Source organism: Ranitomeya imitator, chromosome 6, assembly GCF_032444005.1.
Source record: "Ranitomeya imitator isolate aRanImi1 chromosome 6, aRanImi1.pri, whole genome shotgun sequence".
In the NCBI taxonomy this organism is placed as follows: domain Eukaryota; kingdom Metazoa; phylum Chordata; class Amphibia; order Anura; family Dendrobatidae; genus Ranitomeya; species Ranitomeya imitator.
This window is the reverse complement of record NC_091287.1, coordinates 239479593-239501354: the sequence shown is the minus strand read 5'-3', so window position 1 is coordinate 239501354 and position 21762 is coordinate 239479593. Positions and strand designations below refer to the sequence as shown.

Below are 21762 nucleotides of genomic sequence, written 5' to 3'. Positions count from 1 at the left end.
TACATTTTCAGTTTTTATTCTTTTACTATTGATATAGTTGAAGAACATTTTGGTCTTATGCTTTAATTATCCAAGCAATCGCAGAGAATTTTAATCATTACTGACTAATTTCCTTCACTCATATAAATATAGTATTTGTTTAATGCAGATATGAATATGAACATACATTGTATGTTAAAAAATTATATGGGTGCCCCCCATTTACTGTATATCAGTGATGTAAACTTTTATTATATAGTCTACAATTAGTAAACCAACTACTAGTAATACAAAGTGTGCACTATAAAGGATATGATTAACATGTGGTAAACGCATTTACATACAACCATCTGCAGGAAAGTTCACTTGGAACTGCCTTAGTTTCAAAGATGGTACTCTAACAATTAATATGGATATCTGAGCCTGGATTTCCCCAGATGTGAAGTGATTATTCTCTTCAATGTTTAATTATGTCTGACATAATTAGAAGGTCCCAAGTTGTTGGAGATATTCTATGGAAAAACGTATTTGTTTTGCTAAGCAGCTTTGATTTCCTGCACTTGCTTTATCCTGTAGCTTAGGTCATCCCCAGGGTCTCCCCGCTGGAGTCATTTAATCACAGTTAGACCTTATTTATGTCATATGCTAAACATATTAAACTGACTGCATTATAGCTGACACAATGAGTGGGATACAACAATGTTCTGCCAGTTTAAGCAAGGAAGCCTCTGATAGAGAGACATGCGTCACATTATAAAAGCAGAATATTCAACGTCTTAAGTGACATTTTAGAAATCAGCTAATTCTAAGCTGAAAACTTTCAAAAGTATAAAACAGTCAAAAAAAAAAAAAAAAAAAGAATAAAAGAAAAGCAAGCTGGTAACATAATTTACAGATTTTTAACCCCTTAAGCCCCAAGGGCGGTTTGCACGTTAATGACCGGGCCAATTTTTACATTTACAATTCTGACCACTGTCCATTTATGAGATTATAACTGGAACGCTTCAATGAATCCTGGTGATTCTGACATTATTTTCTCGTGACATATTGGGCTTCATGACAGTGGTAAAATTTCTTTGATATTACCTGGGTTTATTTGTGAAAAAAACGGAAATGTGGCGAAAAGTTTGAAAATTTCGCAATTTTCCAACTTTGAATTTTTATGCCCTTAAATCACAGAGATATGTCACACAAAATACTTAATAAGTAACATTTCCCACAAGTCTACTTTACATCAGCACAATTTTGGAACCAAAATTTTTTTTTGTTAGGGAGTTATAAGGGTTAAAAGTTGACCAACAATTTGTAATTTTTACAACACCATTTTTTTTAGGGACCACATCACATTTGAAGTCACTTTGAGGGGTATATATGATAGAAAATATCCAAGTGTGACACCATTCTTAAAACTGCACATCTCAAGGTGCTTAAAACCACATTCAAGAAGTTTATTAACCCTTCAGGTGTTTCACAGGAATTTTTGGAATGTTTAAAAAAAAAAATAGAACATTTAATTTTTTTCCACAAAAAATTTATTCAGCTCCAATTTGTTTTATTTTACCAAGGGTAACAGGAGAAATTAGACCCCAAAAGTTGTTGTACAATTGGTCCTGAGTACGCTGATACCCCATATGTGGGGGTAAACCACTGTTTGGGCGCACTGCAGAGTTCAGAAGGGAAGGAGCGCCATTTGACTTTTCAATGCAAAATTCACTGGAATTGAGATAGGACACCATGTCCTGTTTGGAGAGCCCCTGATGTGCCTAAACATTGAAACCCCCCACAAGTGACACCATTTTGGAAAGTAGACCCCCTAAGGAACTTATCTAGATGTGTCGTGAGCACTTTGACCCACCAAGTGCTTCACAGAAGTTTATAATGCGGAACCATAAAAATAAAAAATCATATTTTTTCACAAAAATTATATTTTGCCCCCAATTTTTTATTTTTCCAAGGTTAACAGAAGAAATTGGAAAACAAAAGTTGTTGAGCAATTTGTCCTGAGTACGCTGATACCCCATATGTGGGGGTAAACCACTGTTTAGGCGCATGGCAGAGCTCGGAAGGGAAGGAGCGCCATTTGACTTTTCAATGCAAAATTGACTGGAATTGAGATATGACGCCATGTCGCGTTTGGAGAGCCCCTGATGTGCCTAAACATTGAAACCCCCCACAAGTGACACCATTTTGGAAAGTAGACCCCCTAAGGAACTTATCTAGATGTGTTGTGAGAGCTTTGAACCCCCAAGTGTTTTACTACAGTTTATAACGCAGAGCCGTGAAAATAAAAATTCTTCTTTTTTTTCCACAAAAATTATTTTTTAGCACCCAGTTTTGCATTTTTCCAAGGGTAACAGGAGAAGTTGGACCACAAAAGTTGTGGTCCAACTTGTGCTGAGTACGCTGATACCCCATATGTGGGGAGAACCACCGTTTGGGCGCATGGCAGAGCTCGAAAGGGAGGGAGCGCCATTTGGAATGCAGACTTAGATGGATTAGTCTGCAGGCGTCACGCTGCATTTGCAGAGCCCCTGATTTACCTAAACAGTATACACCCCCCAAAAGTGACCCAATATTGGAAACTAGACTCACCAAGGAACTTATCTAGATGTGTTGTGAGAACTTTGAACCCCCAAGTGGTTCACTACAGTTTATAACGCAGAGCCGTGAAAATAAAAAATCATTTATTTCAAACAAAAATGGTGTTTTAGACTCCCAAATTTTTATTTTCACAAGGGTTACAAGAGAAATTAGACCCCAAAACTTGTTGTCCAATTTGTCCTGAGTACGTGGATACCCAATATGTTGGGGTAAACCCCTGTTTGGGCGCACGGGAGAGCTCGGAAGGGAAGGAGCACTGTTTTACTTTTTCAACGCAGAATTGGCTGGAATTGAGATCGGACGCCATGTCGCGTTTGGAGAGCCCTGATGTGCCTAAACTGTGGAAACCCCCAATTGTAACTGAAACTCTAACCCAAACACACCCCTAATCCCAACCACACCCCTAACCCCAACATACCCCTAACCCTATTCCCAACCCTAACCATACCCATAACTCCAAGACGCCCCTAACCCTAATCCCAACTATAACCCTAACCACACCCCTAACCCTGACACACCCCTAATCCTAATCCCAACCGTAAATGTAATCCAAACTCTAACCCTAACTTTAGCCCCAACCCTAACTTTAGCCCCACCCCTAACCCTAACTTTAGCCCCAACCCTATCTGTAGCCGTAACCCTAACTTTAGCCCCAAACCTAAACCTTACTTTAGCCCCAACTCTAACCCTAACTTTAGCCCCAGCCCTAACCCTAACTTTAGCCCCAATCCTAACTGTAGCTCTAACCCTAGCCCCAACACTAACCCTAGCCCCAACCCTAACCCCAACCCTAGCCCTAACTCTAGCCCTAACCCTAGCACTAATCCTAGCCCTAATCCTAGCCCTAACCCAGCCCTAACCCTAACCCTAGCCCTAACCCTAGCCCTAATGGGAAAATGGAAATAAATAAATTTTTTAAATTTTATTATTTTTCCCTAACTAAGGGGGTCATGAACGGGGGTTTGATTTACTTTTATAGTGGATTTTTATGATTGGCAGCTGTCATACACTTTTTATTGCAAAAAATATTTCATATTTTGGTCCACAGAGTCATGTGAGGTCTTGTTTTTTGCGGGACGAGTTGACGTTTTTATTGGTAACATTTTCGGGCACGTGACATTTTTTGATCGCTTTTTATTCCGATTTTTGTGAGGCGAAATGACCAAAAACCAGCTATTCATGAATTTCTTTTGGGTGGGGGTGTTTATATCATTTCATGTTTAGTAAAATTGATAAAGCAGCTTTATTCTTTCAGTCAGTACGATTACAGCGATACCTCATTTATATTTTTTTATGTTTTGGCGCTTTTATACAATAAAAACTATTTTATAGAAAAAAAAGCGTTGTTTTTTGTCTCTTTTTTTATTCTTCACGGTGTTCACTGAAGGGGTTAACTAGTGGGACAGTGTTATAGGTCGAGTTGTTATGGACGCAGCGATACTAAATATGTGTACTTCTATTGTTTTTTTATTATTTAGACAAAGAAATGTTTTTGTGGGAACAATATTTTTTTTTCTTTATTTAGGAATTATTATTATTTTTTTTTTGCATATCTAAATATATATATTTTTTACATTATGACATTGTCCCGGGGGGACCATCACTATATAGTGACAGATCGCTGATCTGACACTTTGCATAGCACTGTGTCAGATCAGCGATCTGACGTGCACTGCTCCAGACTTAAAGGCGCCTGCTCTGAGCAGGCGCTTGTAAGCCACCTCCCTGCAGGATCCGGAAGTAGCCCCGTGGCCATTTTGGATCTGGAGCCTGCACGGCTGGCAGGAAGATGGTACAAGGTGAGCACATCGCCTTGTACCGAGGGTCTCAGGGAAGCCCGCAGGGAGCCCCCTCCCTGTGCGATGCTTCCCTATGCCCCCGGTACGCTGCGATCATGTTTGATCGCAGTGTTTCGGGGGTTAATGTGCCAGGAGTGATCCGTGACCACTCATGGCACATAGTGCCGGATGTCAGCTGCGATGGCTGACACCTGGCCGCAATCGGCCACGCTCCCCCCTTGAACGCGGCCGATTGCATATGACGCACTATCCCGTCACTGGGAATTAAGTCCCAGGTCATCTCGACGGGATAGCGCGTCATATGGGATTAAGGGGTTAACATAAACCCTGAGGGTCTCAAAGATTTCACTTAAAAAGACTTGTCAACTGACTCATGCTGCCCAAGCCAAGGACAGCATGAATCAGAACTTTTCTTCACAATGTCAGCCTGGTATATTTATCTCTGAAATGTTCCAAAGTTTACGAGAACATAGATTTTAAAGCTCGGGATCCTCCCCCAGCTGTCTCTTCAAAGCACTGCAGCAGGTGATTGAATGGCCTCTCCCAATGTGCACACTAAGGAGAGATTTTTCAATCACCTACAGTACAGCAGAACTGTCCCGAGTTTACCGTGACAGAGACGCACCAGAAGACCCGAGGGTCTGATTTCTCCTACTTCTGCACAGATTAGAAGCACTTCACCTTCATATTAAACAGAGTAAATTTCTAATAATGCTCAGTTGAGAGCTCCTGGAGTGTTAAGGTTCTCAGCTGTGCACTGTTAGCCACTCCCATCTCCTACATAAACTAGGCCATGGCTAATACGGATGGTCAGAGTTAGCTTATGCTGCATGACTGGAGGTTGTTGTTGGTTATTATTGGAGAAGGTGATTAGTGGATTTATATATGACTGTTGCTAGGTTTTGATTGTGAGATAATTCCCTCTCCTTTCTTCTCCCAGCGTGGAGAGCAGTGAGTATTCCGGTAGTTGCCCTCTGCTTCTTAGCAGCATATGATGTCACTGCAATGTGCTGCTTACAAGCAAAAATCAGCTGCCGACATCAGAAAAGGATGCTGTGAGGGGGCGCAGGAAAGGTAAGTAGAATGGTTTATGGTTGTTTAATGTTTTAATGCATACCAGAATAGGGATGAGGGGCCATGCATACCAGAATGGAGATGAGGGGACTATGCATACCAGAATGGGCATGAGGGGCCCATGCATACAAGAATGGGCATGTGGGGGCCATGTATACCAGAATGGGAATGAGGGGCCCATGCATATAAGAATGGGCATGAGGGGCCCATGCATATGAGAATGGGCATAAGTGGCCCATGCATATGAGAATGGGCAGGAGGGGCCCATGCATACCACAATAGGTATGAGGGGGCCATGCATACCAAAATGGGGATGAGGGAGCCATGGATACCAGAAAGGGCATGAGGGGACCATGCATACCAGAATGTTGATGAGGGGGCCATGCATACCAGAATGGGCATGAGGGGTCCATGCATACTAAAATGTTGATGAGGGGGCCATGCATACCAGAATGAGGATGGGGGATCCATGCATACCAGAATGAGAATGAGGAAGCCATGCATACCAGAATGAGGATGAGGGGGCCATGCTTACCAGAATGTTGATGAGGGGCCCATGCATTCCACAATGGGTATGAGGGGGCCATGCATACCAAAATGGGGACGAGGGAGCCATGCATACCAGAATGGGCATGAGGGGGCCATGCATACCAGAATGGGGATGAGGGGGCCATGCATACCAGAATGGGGATAAGGGGGCCATGCATACCAGAATGGGGATGTGGGGGCCATGCATACCAGAATGAGGATGGGGGATCCATGCATACCAGAATGAGGATGAGGGGGCCATGCATACCAGGATAGGGATGAGGGGGCCATGCATACCATGATGGAGATGCGTGGACCATATATACCAGGATAGAGGATATGACAGAATTGACACATTTTTGCTTCAATTTTTGATTGCCAATCAATCATACCAGGAACTGGTGGAGCCAATCAATCATACCAGGAATGGGATGGGGCCAATCTATCATACCAGGAATGGGATGGGGCTAATCAATCATTCCAGGAACTGGATGGGGCCAATCAGTCATACCAGGAACTGGATTGGGCCAATCAGTCATAACAGGAACTGGATGGGGCCAATCAATCATACCAGGAACGAGATGGGGCCAATCAATCATACCAGGAACTGGATGGGGCCAATCAGTCATACCAGGAACTGGATGGGGCCAATCAATCATACCAGGAACTGGTGGGGCCAATCAATCATACCAGGAATGGGATGGGGCCAATCAATCATACCAGGAACAGGTTGGAGCCAATCAATCAAATCAGAATAAGGATGGGGCCATGCATACCAAGATGGGGATGAGGGGACCATAATTAGCAGGATAGGTGATCTTAAGTACAGAATAGACCACATTTTTTGCTTTAGTTTTTTTTCCTAATTTCCTCCTCTAAAACCTAGGTGCGTCTTATGGTCCAGTGCGTCTTGTAGTCTGAAAAATACGGTAGATGCTTCACGGGAAAAAATGCTGAGGTGTCCTGAAGTGTCTTATTCCAGTAAAACTATGTGTGTGCACAGATCTCTAATAGATGTTTTGTGCACATAATTTTAGGTCTCATTCAGATGTCAGTAATTTTTCTGTTACGTGAAAAACCGACAACGTTACATCAGTGTTTCATCATTGTGTGGTCATTTTGTCAGTTTTTACCATCAGTTTCATCAGTGATTTTTCTCATATGCTAAAAACATAAAACAAAACTCTTCCTATTGATTACAATGTTAAAGGGAACCTGTCACCCCCAAAATTGAAGATGAGCTAAGCCCACCAGCATCAGGGGCTTATCTACAGCATTCTGTAATGCTGTAGATAAGCCCCCGATGTTTCCTGAGAGATGTGAAAAAGAGGTTAGATTATACTCACCTGGGAAGGGCGGTCCGATCTGATGGGCGTCCCGGTACGGGGCCTCCCATCTTTATAGGATCACGTCTTCTTGTCTTCATGCTGCGGCTCCGACACAGGCGTACTTTGTCTGCCCTGTTGAGGGCAGAGCAAAGTACTGCAGTGCGCAGGTGCCAGGCCTCTCTGACCTTTCCCGGCGCCTGCGCACTGCAGTACTTTGCTCTGCCCTGAAGGGCAGACAAAGTACACCTGTGCCGGAGCCACAGTGTGAATGCAAGAAGAGGATGTCATCGTAAAAAGATGGGAGGCACCGGACCGGACCGCAACACCCATTGGACCGGACCGCAGCGGGAACGCCCCTGGGTGAGTATAATCTAACCTCTTTTTCTCATCTTTCAGGATACATCAGGGGCTTATCTACAGCATTACAGAATGCTGTAGATAAGCCCCTGATGCCGGTGGGCTTAGCTCATCTTCGATTTTGGGGGTGACAGGTTCCCTTTAAAAGCAGACAGCACACAGACTGCACATGGATGGCATCTGATTTTCATGGACCTATGGACTTGTATGGGTTATTTTGATATGTGACTCAGATATAAAAAAAATAAGCCATTTTTTAAGGACCATTCGGCTAGCAAAAAATAAGGACAGCCACATAGAAAATGCACCCATTATTGTCTATCTATGAAATAAATGGATAGTGCACAAATGTAAATAACAGATGTCTGAATGAGTCGTTATGTGCCTTTTTGCCTCCTCTCTGACCCTCACTAGGAGCGAATCTTCAGTACAATCAAACTTTTATAGATCTATAGTATTGCACAAATAGTAACAGTATACAGAAAGTAATAGATGTGTAGTAGTTCAGTGGACGAGTACATCAATTAACTTCATTAAAATTGACATATTTGTTGATGAAAGAGCAGAGAAAACAAGACTCACTTCCCAACAGTTGTTTCACACTGCTGACAGAATATTCTCTTAAGTCATTTATTCCATTACTTACAGTTCAAAGACTTCACAAGACTACTATCTTCTTACCATATCGTGCCCACATGTTGTGCCTTCTGCTGCTGGCATAAATTTAGTCTCACATTTTTTTCCTATCCTATGACACCAAAGCGCTTTACATATGTCCTATATTCAAAAGAGAGAAAATGATATTATTGACCCAGTACTAATAAATATATCAAGTGAGAGCAAAATAGTTTTGTAAGTTATAAATATTTCTTACAATAAACTGATTAATTTAAAGTCCAAGGACTAACATGTAATTATGGACTACATACGGCATTCAAAGAATGAATTGTGGAGTGTAAAATATTCAATCAATGGCATAGGAAATAGCGATGAGAGAATGTAGTGATCAGTTACAAGCTTTAGCTGTCAGTCAACGAGGACTTGTCCTCTCTCTGGACATTCTTCTACATGTATTTCTTATGACCTAATTCATGAGCATCTTTTCTTATAATCTTTTGTGCAGTTCCCATTATTCCTCCTGATTATTTATGAATAAAAAATATTTTCACACTTTTAGTATAAAACAAATGTACAGGTGCACAATACGCTATGCGGCAAGCCAATATACAAACATTCAAATACACTGTATGTCACCACACTGCGATTAATGAATACATGAACGCCAATATATACGTAAAAAATATAAGGTAATTGGTTAACATTTTTTGATCAAGAAATAAAAATGCCATCCAACCATGTCAAGGTGTACCCGAGTATGGATGGTCCCTGTCTTTAATGTTCTACCTCTTCATGAGCTAAACCAGGCCTAATGTAAACTGGAGAAATGAAAGAGAGGGGGTCGCACCCCAATGCATGCCACAAAAACAAAAAAAAGGCTTTCCACACCTTTAGTATTAAATTAATGTATAGTTGCACAATACACTGTGACCAATATACAAACATACATACAGTGATACTCAGAATAATTCAGTTTATATTAAGTCATGAGTTATTAGAGATAGGGACCACCCAAAATGAAGGCACACCTTGTCATAATTGTATGGTCTTAATTTGTTGACCAAAAAATGTTCACCACGTATCTTACATCTTTTTATACATACACAGCATTAGCAAAATGGCAATTTTGGAATGTTTTTTCACATTACAGGATAAACAATGATAGTGTTAAAGTATGCATCATTGCATTTGCGTACGATGGAAAGGTGAAGTTGTTGTGTTTTTTTTTTTTCAGATTAAAATTTTTTTTATTGGAAAACGTACATTTTATGGAAGGTGTTTTAAATTTCCTTTTAAACACTGTGAGGCTGTGGCCTCTGTTACAGCTAGGGGGCGCTGTTTGTGCTCCCCAGAATGTGCATGCAGACAGATGAAGTCCATAGGTGTGCACGGGAGTCACAGATTTGTATGTTTGTATGTGTTAAAATCCCTGCAGTAAGGGGTATGGGTGTCAGGTGTGTGAAGTGGACGTCAGTGTCAGTCTGGTGTGTGCTGCTGTGCAGAGCAGAGGCCTGCAGAGAGCTGGCTAAGTGCATGGGGGCACAGGCCAGCGGAGCCAGCACCTAGGGCAGCTAAATAGCCTGGCACCCGCAGCGTATACAGTGATGCAAGTCGTCCATGGTACTGATCTCGGATTTGGACAGTCCTGTGACTGGAGGTGGATGTCCTGTGCCCGAAGGAGTCGGATGTGGACAGTCCTGTGCCCGGAGGTGGATGTCCTGTGCCTGAAAGAGGACTAGCATGTGTAACGATTGCAAACAGGTGGATATGGTGCCCGGCTGCTATCCGGAGGATATCCTGGCTGTGTACGGCTGTGTGAGTTAAGAGACTGTAAGAGACTGTGACACAGCGATGCAGGACACCCACGAGAATTAGTCAGAGGAAGGCTGGCATGTGTAGTGTCTGCAACATATGAGGCTGTGTGTATGGAGACTGTAATATGGTGTGCGGTTGCCCTGGGAAACTGGACAAGCGAAGTCTGGCCTGTTTATGGACCGCAATCTAAAGCCATATGATTTTTTAACTGATCACTGATAATATACACTGAAGTTATATGCATTTGTGTGAATTGGACTTTAATGTTGTGAGGAAACACATTAAAGTGACTTTTGTGCTTGAACTTTGTGGGTCACTGCCTCTTCACTGCGTACGATGCTACTGCAGCCTTACAATACTTAAAAACTTTGTTTTCTACAGTATTTATTAGTCCTTCAAGAGGACTTGAACTTGTGATCCTATGATCGCGTTTGTGATCAGTTGTAGTGTCTTGCAGATACAGTGAGCTTTGTCAGGCCTCCAGTTGCCATAGCAATCCATCAATTATAAAGCTGGAATGCTGATTACTGACAGAGGGAGCAATTTCCCTCTGTCAAACTCCTCATGTACTGCTGTGACAATTGATAGTGGCATATGAGGGGCTAAATTGCTGGGATAGATGAGAAAACTGATCCTAGCAGTTATAGAAGGAATCCAGATATATACATAAAATAACACCAAGGTGTGGAGCCAGAAGATTGCAGCGCCTGATTGCTCCTACTACGGTGCTGATTAGAAGCACTTCATTTTAAATGTGTATTTCTTCTGGCAGAACAGGGGTTAATCGGCCATGTTGGAAATCCCTGTGCTCACAGCTGTGCTCGGTTAGCCACTCCTTTTCCCTTTATAATATGAGCTCTGTTACTAATTCTCATCAGAGCTAGCATTTGCTGCATGGCTAATGGTGGGAGAGGAGTACATATGATGACAGTTGAAGGCGTTAGTGACTGTTGCTTGGTTTCTATGCATGGTAATTCCTTATTCTTCTATGTTTTAGTTTATTCCCCTACCTCCACACCCCGCTGCATTCCTCTGTTACATGCGAGTAAATGTTTCATATGCTTGGAGTGTTCTATTAACCCTTGTCCGTGTTGCCTTGTTTGTTGGGTTGGTGTACTACGGTGTACAGTAGCGCCCCCTCTTCCCTGGGGGGGGAGGAGGAGAACAAACGGAGGGCAAACTTAGCAGATAAGGCAAGTGCGGATGCCCCGGCATCTCTGCCATCTGAAGTATTCCGCGGTGTAGGGCGAGCTAGGGTGCCCCCAGTGTTAGGTACAGGGAAGGAGCTCCTGGTCCCTGGTTCACGCGACAGCTATGTTGTGATAGTTGTTGTTTCCTTGTACTCTCCCCACCTGATTTTTATTGCTTGCTATGAAATAATAAAGAAGAGGATTCGAAGAGGTGGTGAATGTCAAGTGATGTGCCGAGATGCGAGTCATCTTCACTCCTACTACTTGGGACTTTTAGTGACTTTCTGTACAATGACAGAGCACCAATATGTGTGTGGAGTATGCCAGTTTATTTTATGGTGCATTAATGAAAGGAAGACGGTAGTTGATTGTGGTTTCCTTTTTTGATTGCTTACCAAGAGATCATGTTTTCAGGATTTCTAAGAAAATGATGAGATGATCACCTATGCAAAAGATGGAATTATTACCTGTGTAATACTAAGGAAATCCTGAAAACCATGAGAGGTTGCTGGACCTTGAGGACTGGAATGGTAAACATTACACTAAAGTTCTGTTTATGGCTACCTAAAAGAAGGAGTGTAACTTTGCAACAAGATGTGGTGTAATTTTAAAAAAAAAAATGTTTAAAATCTGTTTAGTCTAAGTTTGTACTGGCACAGACTTTGCAAAACGTACCCCAATTTATCAAACTTTGGCCCATTTATTGAAAATCAAAGTTAGGTCTGAGTCTACACTGCAACTTAGGCTACGTGATATCATCTTTTAATGACTGTGAAGGTGGTTGTGTTTCCACTCGCAAACTAACATGTCTGCTGAATTTCAATGCAACCACATTCATGACCATTTGCTTTAATTTTAGCTATTGGGTAGCCGTAGACTAATACATATGAAAACCTCTCTAAAAATTTGTTGCGTTTTCAGGTATGGATGTATGCATACAGTTTCCTTACCTTCTTAAAGTCCAGCAAACAGAGCTTGGCTTTCTCTCCAAACTGCCACTTGCACTGTGTGTTGGCATCATACAATTCCCCGGGAAGTTTTTCGGGATATTTATATTCCTTCCTCGGCTTTGGATCATCAGCAAGGCATACAGCTTGTGAAGAACTACGAGACAAAGGACAGTCTATATTGCAAACTGATTTTTCCAAGTAAAATACATTCATTGCAATATCTTACTGTACATAACAAAACAAAACAAAGATTCTCTGACTAATCCTTTAGAGCAGGGGTGCAACACCTTTAGAGATATTTCTGATTTTAATGGATATTTAATATACATGTCTTATATAAAGTGCCAGATTCAGATTACAGACTTTTGTGAATAACTAGTGTATTGGTAAAACTATGATCCATCCCAAGTAGGTGTGAGTTCATTATTACCATACCTGCAGATACTTGGTTTTGAAACTGGTCATAGACTCCTCCAAACATCATAAATAATATGTCAAATGATACCCAAAAATGAAATTCTACTTTAAATTAAACGTCTGATAACCTCGCCAGCTGCCTGTCATGGCTGCCGCGACCAATCAGCTATGGGCACAGTCCGGAAGAAAATGGCTGCTCCTTACTCCCCGCAGTCAGTGCCCGCATACTCCTCTAAGACAGGGTTAATGCCGACAGTAACGGACCGCATTATGCCGCGGGTAACGCACTCCGTTACCGCCGCTATTAACCCTGTGTGTCCCCAACTTTTTACTATTGACGCTGCCTATGCGGCATCAATAGTAAAAAATATAATGTTAAAAATAATTTAAAAAAAAAACCTGCTATACTCACCCTCCGTTGTCGCTCGCGCCGGCCGCCATCTTCCGTTGCAGGTTCCGGTGGCAAAGATGGTATGGGAGAAGGACCTGCCATGACGTCACGGTCATGTGACCATGACGTCATCACAGGTCCTGCGCTCATACCAACCCTGGGACCGGCAGCTGCCGTGGACTACTAGGGGCCCTCGGAAAGGTGAGTATATGTTTATTTTTTATTTTTTAAACTGTGACAAACCTGGCTGGGCAATATACTATGTAGCTGGGCAATATACTACGTGACTGGCCAATATACTACGTGGCTCTGTGCTGTATACTACGTCGCTGTGCAATATACTACGTGGCTCTGTGCTGTATACTATGTCACTGTGCAATAAACTACGTGGCTCTGTGCTGTATACTACTTCGCTGTGCAATATACTACGTGGCTCTGTGCTGTATACTACGTCACTGGACAATATACTACGTGACTGACCAATATACTACATGGCTCTGTGCTGTATACTACGTCGCTGTGCAATATACTACGTGGCTCTGTGCTGTATACTACGTCGTGGTGCAATATACTACGTAACTGGGCAATATACTACATGGCTCTGTGCTGTATACTACTTCGCTGTGCAATACACTACGTGGCTCTGTGCTGTATACTACTTCGCTGTGCAATATACTACGTTGCTCTGTGCTGTATACTACGTCACTGGGCAATATACTACATCACTGGGCAATATACTAAGTGGCTGCGCAATATACTACGTCACTAGGCAATATACTACGTAACTGGGCAATATACTACGTGGCTGGGCAATATACTATGTGACTGGGCAATATACTACGTGACTGTGCAATATACTACGTGGCTGGGCAATATACTACGTTGCTGGGCAATATACTACGTCACTGGGCAGTATACTACATGGCTGGGCAATATACTACGTGGTTGGGCAATATACTACGTGACTGTGCAATATACTACGTGGCTGGGCAATATACTTCGTGGCTGGGCAATAAACTACGTGGCTGGGCAATATACTACGTGGTTGGGCAATATTCTTCGTGGGCTGTGCAATATACTACGTGGCTGGGCAATATACTGCGTGGCTGGGCAATATACTACATGGCTGGGCAATATACTACGTGCCTGGGCAATATACTACGTGGCTGGGCAATATACTACGTGGTTGGGCAATATTCTATGTGGGCTGTGCAATGTACTACGTGGCTGGGCAATATACTGCGTGGCTGGGCAATATACTACGTGGACATGCATATTCTAGAATACCCGATGCGTTAGAATCGGGCCACCATCTAGTATTAAATAACTCTCTGTAGTTTTCTTCTTGAAAGCAATACCTTGCTCAAGAGAATAACAAGCTATAACAATGTGTATAGGAAAACCTGGAAAAGGTCACATTCCAAGTTGATCTATTAAGAAATAACTTCAGGACATGCCCACTGTGCTTCCTGTATCATTTCCTACTTTTCTTTTATATCCCAGCAATTTGCATTCAATTCTACACTTCCCCTTCCATTATCTACTTCTGTCAGATACTGCGATTACTAGAAGAACTTCACTTCTAACTGGAAGCGGAACCCTATAGCTGCTAGGCCACATAGGGGAACAGAGACAGTAGATGTTATTATACCCATTAACAGATGTTTTACCCATGAACAAAAAGCGGTTGTCTGGGCAAAAGAAAGGTTTTGCAGGGGCTTGGATTTGTAAAAAAATAAAATAAAAATAAACAGTTCAAGCTTACCTACCAGCACTTACCTGGATCCAAAGGAGGCCATCTGTGATCTGCACTTACTCAGGATGAGGCACTGTCATCATCCCTCTAGTAACAGGCTACTATGGCTCATGTAACGCTGCAATGGACCATTTTCATACTTTTAAGTCACATGATGTTTTTCTATTTACGCGCTGCTAAAAGTCACCTGACTACTGTAGTTAATCACATACTGCAGGGGTCCTGATCCTGTGATATCGCCTCTTCCTGTGTCAACGCAGGGCACAGAGCACCCTGTGCTAGTTCCAGGTTAGTGCAGGTTGATGAGTATCACTTAGTTTTTTGTTTTTGTTTTTTTTTAAAGCTCCATGCTCCTGGGCAAGTTTTTATTTTGGCAGAGACAACCTTAAATGGCCTTGCAATTTTTTTTGTAATTACTAAAAATGTATGTTGATTTAATATATTTTTATTAACGAACAAAATGTTTGTTCCTGTCATTTGCTTGTCTGTGTCAGACTGTAAATACAGCTAACAATGAGCATCAAAGATTAGGGTTGGTTTCTGACCCCATCTCCACTACTGTGTCCATATAAGATGTGCACTGTGCACGCTCTTTGGCGTGCACAGTTGGGGTGAGCTGTGAGCACGTTTCTGAAGACCATTGCAATGCTTTGAGATCCATTCAAGCATCACTAAGGACCTGTAATTGGTAGAGTAATGCTTTGTTACTACCGCCAGAGGTCATGGCAGGGAGAACATCTACGCTCACTTCTGCGGCACCTGGCTGAATTTTCAAAATTCTGAATGTGCAAATTCCACTGGCACTTACATATACTATCTGTGGGCAACAATGGTGAGCACATCCAATGCTCTGAACGTACCGTCAGGGGTCGTGGCAGTGAACTTTGATATGGTTGCAGTCGCGTCTCCCAGCTGTTCGTTCATAGTGCAGAATGTGCTCACCACTGAAGCCCCATAACACTGGTCATGGTGCTGCGGTTTGTGAGCAGCACCACAAGGAATATCCAACACTTGAATCGCAGTGAAGACGCCAACAAAATGTTGCTCCACTGCTGCGCTCACCAATTCCAGTCCTTAAGAACAACCAGCAGATCATGTTTTCACAATGTCCTTAGTACTGTACAGGTGATGGAATTATAACCTGCGCAATACTAAGGAAATCCTGAAAACATGGTCTGTTGGTGACTCTTGACAGGATTAGAGGAAACCTTCTCTACTATAATGTTCTGCTAACACCCAAAAAGAGGGGTTGGGGTGCAGTTGTACCTCATCTTTGCAGTAGTTGTACCTCATCTTTGCAGTAGTTGTAATTCTACATAGCATTACTACTGCTTTTGTTGGCAAAAGTGAGCAGTTGCTCTCTCTATTGTTCGAGAGTAGAGAGTGTGAAAAATAAAATAAATTTTTCATACTTGTGAGAATTAAAAAAAACAAAACACAAAAATAGCAAAACAAATTCAAATTCCATTATTTTTCATATTTTGTGATAGATTCCCTTTATGTCTAAGTATAACATACAGCATGAGTATAGAATTAAGCTATAAACATTGTAGAACATTGACTAATTGCCATCCATGGGGGAAAAGCACAAACGTGGGAAAAACAGTATCCAAGTAAGAGATCTTGAAGTATTTCACTTAAAAGTCAACTCAGATTACAAATAAAACGTACTCAAGAGCTGCAGATTTCCACAAGGTAATGGCTCTCCTTATACAAATTAGTATACAGTATTTGACAGACCTTTACCAGCAGATGTATGAAGTCATTTTATTGGCCAACAATGTGCAGGAAAGCATTCTGTGTTTGCTTAGAATAAAGTAACCATTTTCATTTCCAGTTCTCTCACCTCCTTATATTTCACTGGTACCAGACTAAGTCACAATGACAATGAGCAAGGAAATATTTTAAGGATTTCTCCTACATAAAATTAATGAACTAATAAAATGTGGGCCATTGCATGCAAATGTGAGTAAAATGTCATTAAAGAGGATTTCTACTCAAAAATTGTCATATATTAGTAAGTTGAAAGTAACAGCAGTTGCCAAAGTTAGGCAATTATACATTTTTTTTACAAGTAGACATACTAGTTGCACTTTATCTACTCCCCTTTCACATGCATTTGTTAAAGTGATTAGTGCAAATCACTAAAATGACATGTTTAACCTGGGCATCTTTTTACCAACAAGGCTATATAGACATTCCTCCAACCATGCTTTTACATACCAAGATCGATAGAAACACAACAGTAAGAATACTATTTGCAGAGATGATTACTGCAGACTTGCTAGTACTATATGGACACCACAATATTATATTCCTTTGTAATAAGGAGCAGTTATACCCCTGAAGTGCCTTTGCATGATGTGGCATTAATGAGTAGACACCGCCATCTGCTGGCCAGGTGAAAAAAAACTAAACAAAATTGTGGTGAAATATTTGCAGGGGGAGTGACTTACTGTGCTGGACCTGATAAGGTGACCCACAGGTAGGACTTCCTTGATGTAAGAGCCCAGCGCGCCAAACCGTAGCCAGATTTGGTGCCAGGAGAGTGGAGCAGACATGCTCCGGAAATGCCGCTGAGACCAGTATGACAGGCCTCAGCGGATGGGAAGTTTATGCCATCAAGATGCTGGTAACTGCCTGGCAAAGTCCAGATTCCCCTCAGGAGAACTCCAAGTTCCACCTAAGTTGATCAGAATTAGGTTCTGTGCAACCTGCGCTGGTCAAGCCTCCAAGACCTGACGTCACCGGTCAAGAGCCAAGGTCTAGACCTCTTTGCCCCCAGTCTAAGAGACTTCCACCAACGGTCAAGTCAAGAAGATTCATGAGGAGACTGACAGGAAAGACATGCCTGCAATTGCGGAGGAACAACGTGAGTGAACAGGGCCATCACTTCTAGTTATAACCTACGGTACCTGGTAAGCTGGGAGTAGGTTGAGAGGGGACCAATTGGTGCGTGGGAGGCCCAATAAACAACATCAATTAGAGTCTTACAGCCTAGCGACCCCCGCTAGGGCCAGAGCTGCAGAGAGAGAGAGAGAACTTATTTGGTGACTCCCACGACTGGGTACACCACCTTTGTGAAAAGAACATTAACATTATATATTGAAAGATTTTCTTTGCTATTCCAAAGTTATTATTTCTTTTAATGTTGACTTGCATAGCTAGCAACAGCAATTGCTTAGAGTTACTTTAAAATACTGTAAAGTTACTGCTATATCGATCCCTGACTCTTCCCATCTTGTATGCTCTGTGCCTTGCATTCAGACACCTGCTTTACACCTTCACTGCATGTTTACATTTTGAAAATTACAAAAAGGAAAAAGAGGGCAATAGTTTGGGCCCCCTTGAAGATGTGTGTGATCAGATAACTTTGACCAAGGTTTAAGACCTTAATTAGCCTGTTAAGATTATGGCTTGTTCCCTATCATGGTTAGGAAAGGCCAGGTGATGCAATTTTCCCAACTTTATAAAAACCCAGCCTCCTCTAACCTTATGCAGCCATGGGTTCTTCTAAGCAGCTGGCTAGCATTGTGAAAATGAAAATGGTGGGGGTCCATAAAGCAGAAGGTTATAAGAGGAACGCAAAGCATTTTCAAGTTGCTTTTTCCCCAGTTTGAAATGTGACTAAGAAAGGGCAGCTAACAGGAACAGTGGAGGTCAATATAAGGTCTGGTAAAGCAAGCAAAATTTCAGTGAGAGCTGCTCGTAGGATTGCTATAGAGGCAAATACAAAACCCTGCTTGACTGCAAAAAACCTTCAGAAAGATTTAGCAGACTCTGGAGTTGTGGTACATTATTCTACTGTTCAGAGACACCTGCACAGATGTGGCCTTCATGGAAGAGTCATCACCTCGCACGGCCCTTGCCACTAGGCCAGGAATTTGCCTTCCACAGTAAGGATCTGCAGCGCCCCACAGTCCTGATCATTGCAGTAATGTTGTTCTTCCACCAGGGGGAGTGATGTTACGTCTGATGGCAATGAAGGAGATCTTCTGTCCAGGTATCACAACCACACAACACACTTCACACTCCAGGCCGCCAGGGGGAGCCATGCTTCTATCTATTAGGGCACTCCTCACAATTAGGTAAAACTGGTAGTTGGAACAGAAAGTTAGTGTGAACAAGGAGAGGAGAGCAGACGGAGGTCTGTGGGAGAACAAGGGTTCACGGAGCTGCACCTGCCCCACGTGCGGCAGCATCCAAAGAAAGAGACATTGAAAGGAATTGTGTTGCAGTGAGTGAGAAACGAAGTCATAGAAAAAGGAGAGGAACAACAGGGGGAGACCAGCTAGAAGCAGGCTGCCTCCTTCTAAAGCGCAGTAACCGGTAGCCAGAACACCAAGGGAGTAAGGATCTCTATCCTTTACTTCAGAGACTGGCAGGACAGTTGATTCCACGTTGGCTGCCCGACCATATACCCAGGAGGCACGGTGGTAACTTGTGGGGGCCAGGGCGTCTCTAGGGTCCCTATAAAACCCTCAAGCCACCAGTCATACGGGTTTGTCCTATCCGTCAGGGGGACAGAGAGGAAGAGACTTAACACCTACAATAGTTGTGAGGACCTTACCGAGTTGCTCAGCAGGGAGGGACTACAACACTCAAGCGCTAGAGGAAGGCTATTGAATTCCACCTGGATAAGGGGACTCTGGATTTGCCTTCAGACCGGCCGGACTCTGCCTACCCTGTGGTCCCTACCCTGGACTGTGGATGCTGAAGCCTTCAGTAAAGGTAAAGAGACTGCAACCTTGTGTCCTCGTTATTCACTGCGCCTTACATCATCCACCATCCACCACCTACTCACTGGGAAGCCCTGGGGACATACTTCACCTGTGGGAAGGTATACCATCTAGCTGCCATAATATCACCCCAGCGGACCCCTAAGCAGCTTCGGTCACCCTGACCGAATACCACAGGTGGCGTCACCTACATTATCCCTTTAAAGACCTTTCCCACATACTACAATGGACGTCCCCCTAGGGCCACGGACCAGGTCAGCCACCGTGACATCCCCGACGAGAACCGAAGGGCCCGGCTCCGAGTACCCCATTGCCCTACACGGGGGGGCGATCCAGATCTACATGAGCTGTCATATGTGGTGATGTTACCTCCAGCTCCTTACTTTAGAGAGCCAGTGAATTCCTGACTGTTCTTTGAACAGTTCAGCCAGGAGCTTTGCTGTGTGCTCTGAATTGTGATGTTATGGAGTTAGGTGACCTGTAACCCTTGGCAAGCTGTGTGTGACTGGAAATGTGCAGAGGGAGAGAGAACAGGGAGAGGACATTGGCGACTCCACCCAGAATAAATAATCTTATCAGCTTGTGACTTTAGCCAGAAGGAATGAAATTGGGCATTTTAGACTGCTAGAAAACATTATAGTAAATAAATATACTATATTATTCATTGCTATTCTAAAGAGAAACTGTGTGCAGCTATTTATCCTTCTTCAGACTGTATAGTAGTCTCAGGATGGTGCTTTGTAGATGAAGAGGGTGGACACTTAAGATGGGATGATGTGAACGATGGTACAGGTACAGGACTGCCCCTTGGGAAATGCAGGCCAGAGGTACAGCACAAGAGGAGGCAGGAAGTTGAGGATAGAAACAGTAAGAAACCACAAGGATAGCTGCATTGCGGTAGAGAAATAAAACTAACACGTGGTTTTAGAGACTCGAAGTAAAAGTGAGATATTTTTGTGCCTAAAAAATCTTAAAAAAAGAGTAAATATATTAAAAGGCAAACATTTAATTTAATCTGATATGCAGTTACCTATTATTATACCTGTTACAGCTCCTGTACACGATGCATTTTTTATAAGTTATGTTCAGTGCCCATAGATCACCACTTGGGTTGTTGTTTACATGTATTTTAGCATGTCTGATCGCTTGTACATCCCTTCACTGCTACGCTACTGGACTTTAAACACTTACCACTAGTGTTGAGCATTCCGATACCGCAAGTATCGGGTATCGGCCGATACTTGCGGTATCGGAATTCCGATACCGAGATCCGATACTTTTGTGGTATCGGGTATCGGTATCGGATCAATAGGGATGTGTAAAATAAAGAATTAAAATAAAAAATATTGATATGCTCACCTCTCCAGCGGCCCCTGGACATCATGCTGGTAACCGGCCGGCTTCTTTGTTTAAAATGAGCGCCTTTAGGACCTGAGAATGACGTCGCGGCTTCTGATTGGTCGCGTGGCGGTCACATGGGCGGCACGCGACCAATCAGAAGCCGCGACGTCATTCGCAGGTCCTAAAGGCGCTCATTTTAAACAAAGAAGCCGGCCGGTTACCAGCGTGATGTCCAGGGGCCGCCGGAGAGGTGAGCATATCAATATATTTTATTTTAATTCTTTATTTTACACCTCACTATGGATCCCAGGGCCTGAAGGAGAGTTTCCTCTCCTTCAGACCCTGGGAACCATCAGGATACATTCCGATACTTGTTGTCCCATTGACTTGTATTGGTATCGGATATCGGTATCGGCGATATCCGATATTTTTCGGGTATCGGCCGATACTATCCGATACCGATACTTTCAAGTATTGGACGGTATCGCTCAACACTACTTACCACTGAAGCCAGTTTTCACTGAGCCCCATTTTTTAAAATCTGAAAATTCCACTTTACGTGATAACTGGAATAATTCTTCCATTATCCAAGTAACAGATTTTCTTTATGATAGTAAATTTAGTATGATAAGCTTTGTGTTTATTAATAAAATATCGGAAGTTATACATTTTGCAATGTGCAATTTTCAAATGTTTAATTTTTATGACCTTGTAACAGAGAACTGCATCACACAAAATAGGTAATAAATAACAATTCCCAAGCAGATATTTTACATTGGCATTTTTCAAACATCCTTTTATTTTTTTTTAGGATTTTAGAAGGATTAAAAAGTTTAATATGAAGTTCTTAGACTTATTTGCTTTTAAAGTAACTTTGAG

The 21762-nt window shown here is 42.6% G+C and overlaps 1 protein-coding gene across 1 annotated transcript in view; it reads right to left on the bottom strand.

Annotated features, from left to right (window-relative positions):
• The window catches only part of ADAMTS16 (ADAM metallopeptidase with thrombospondin type 1 motif 16), a 325150-nt gene that overhangs the window by 159910 nt on the left and 143478 nt on the right, over nucleotides 1-21762 (bottom strand). The window contains exons 10-11 of the mRNA XM_069730514.1: nucleotides 12240-12393; nucleotides 8348-8443 (exon numbers count right to left, since the gene is read on the bottom strand). Of these exons, the coding sequence (XP_069586615.1) occupies nucleotides 8348-8443; nucleotides 12240-12393 (250 nt within the window). The remainder of the gene's footprint in view (nucleotides 1-8347; nucleotides 8444-12239; nucleotides 12394-21762) is intronic.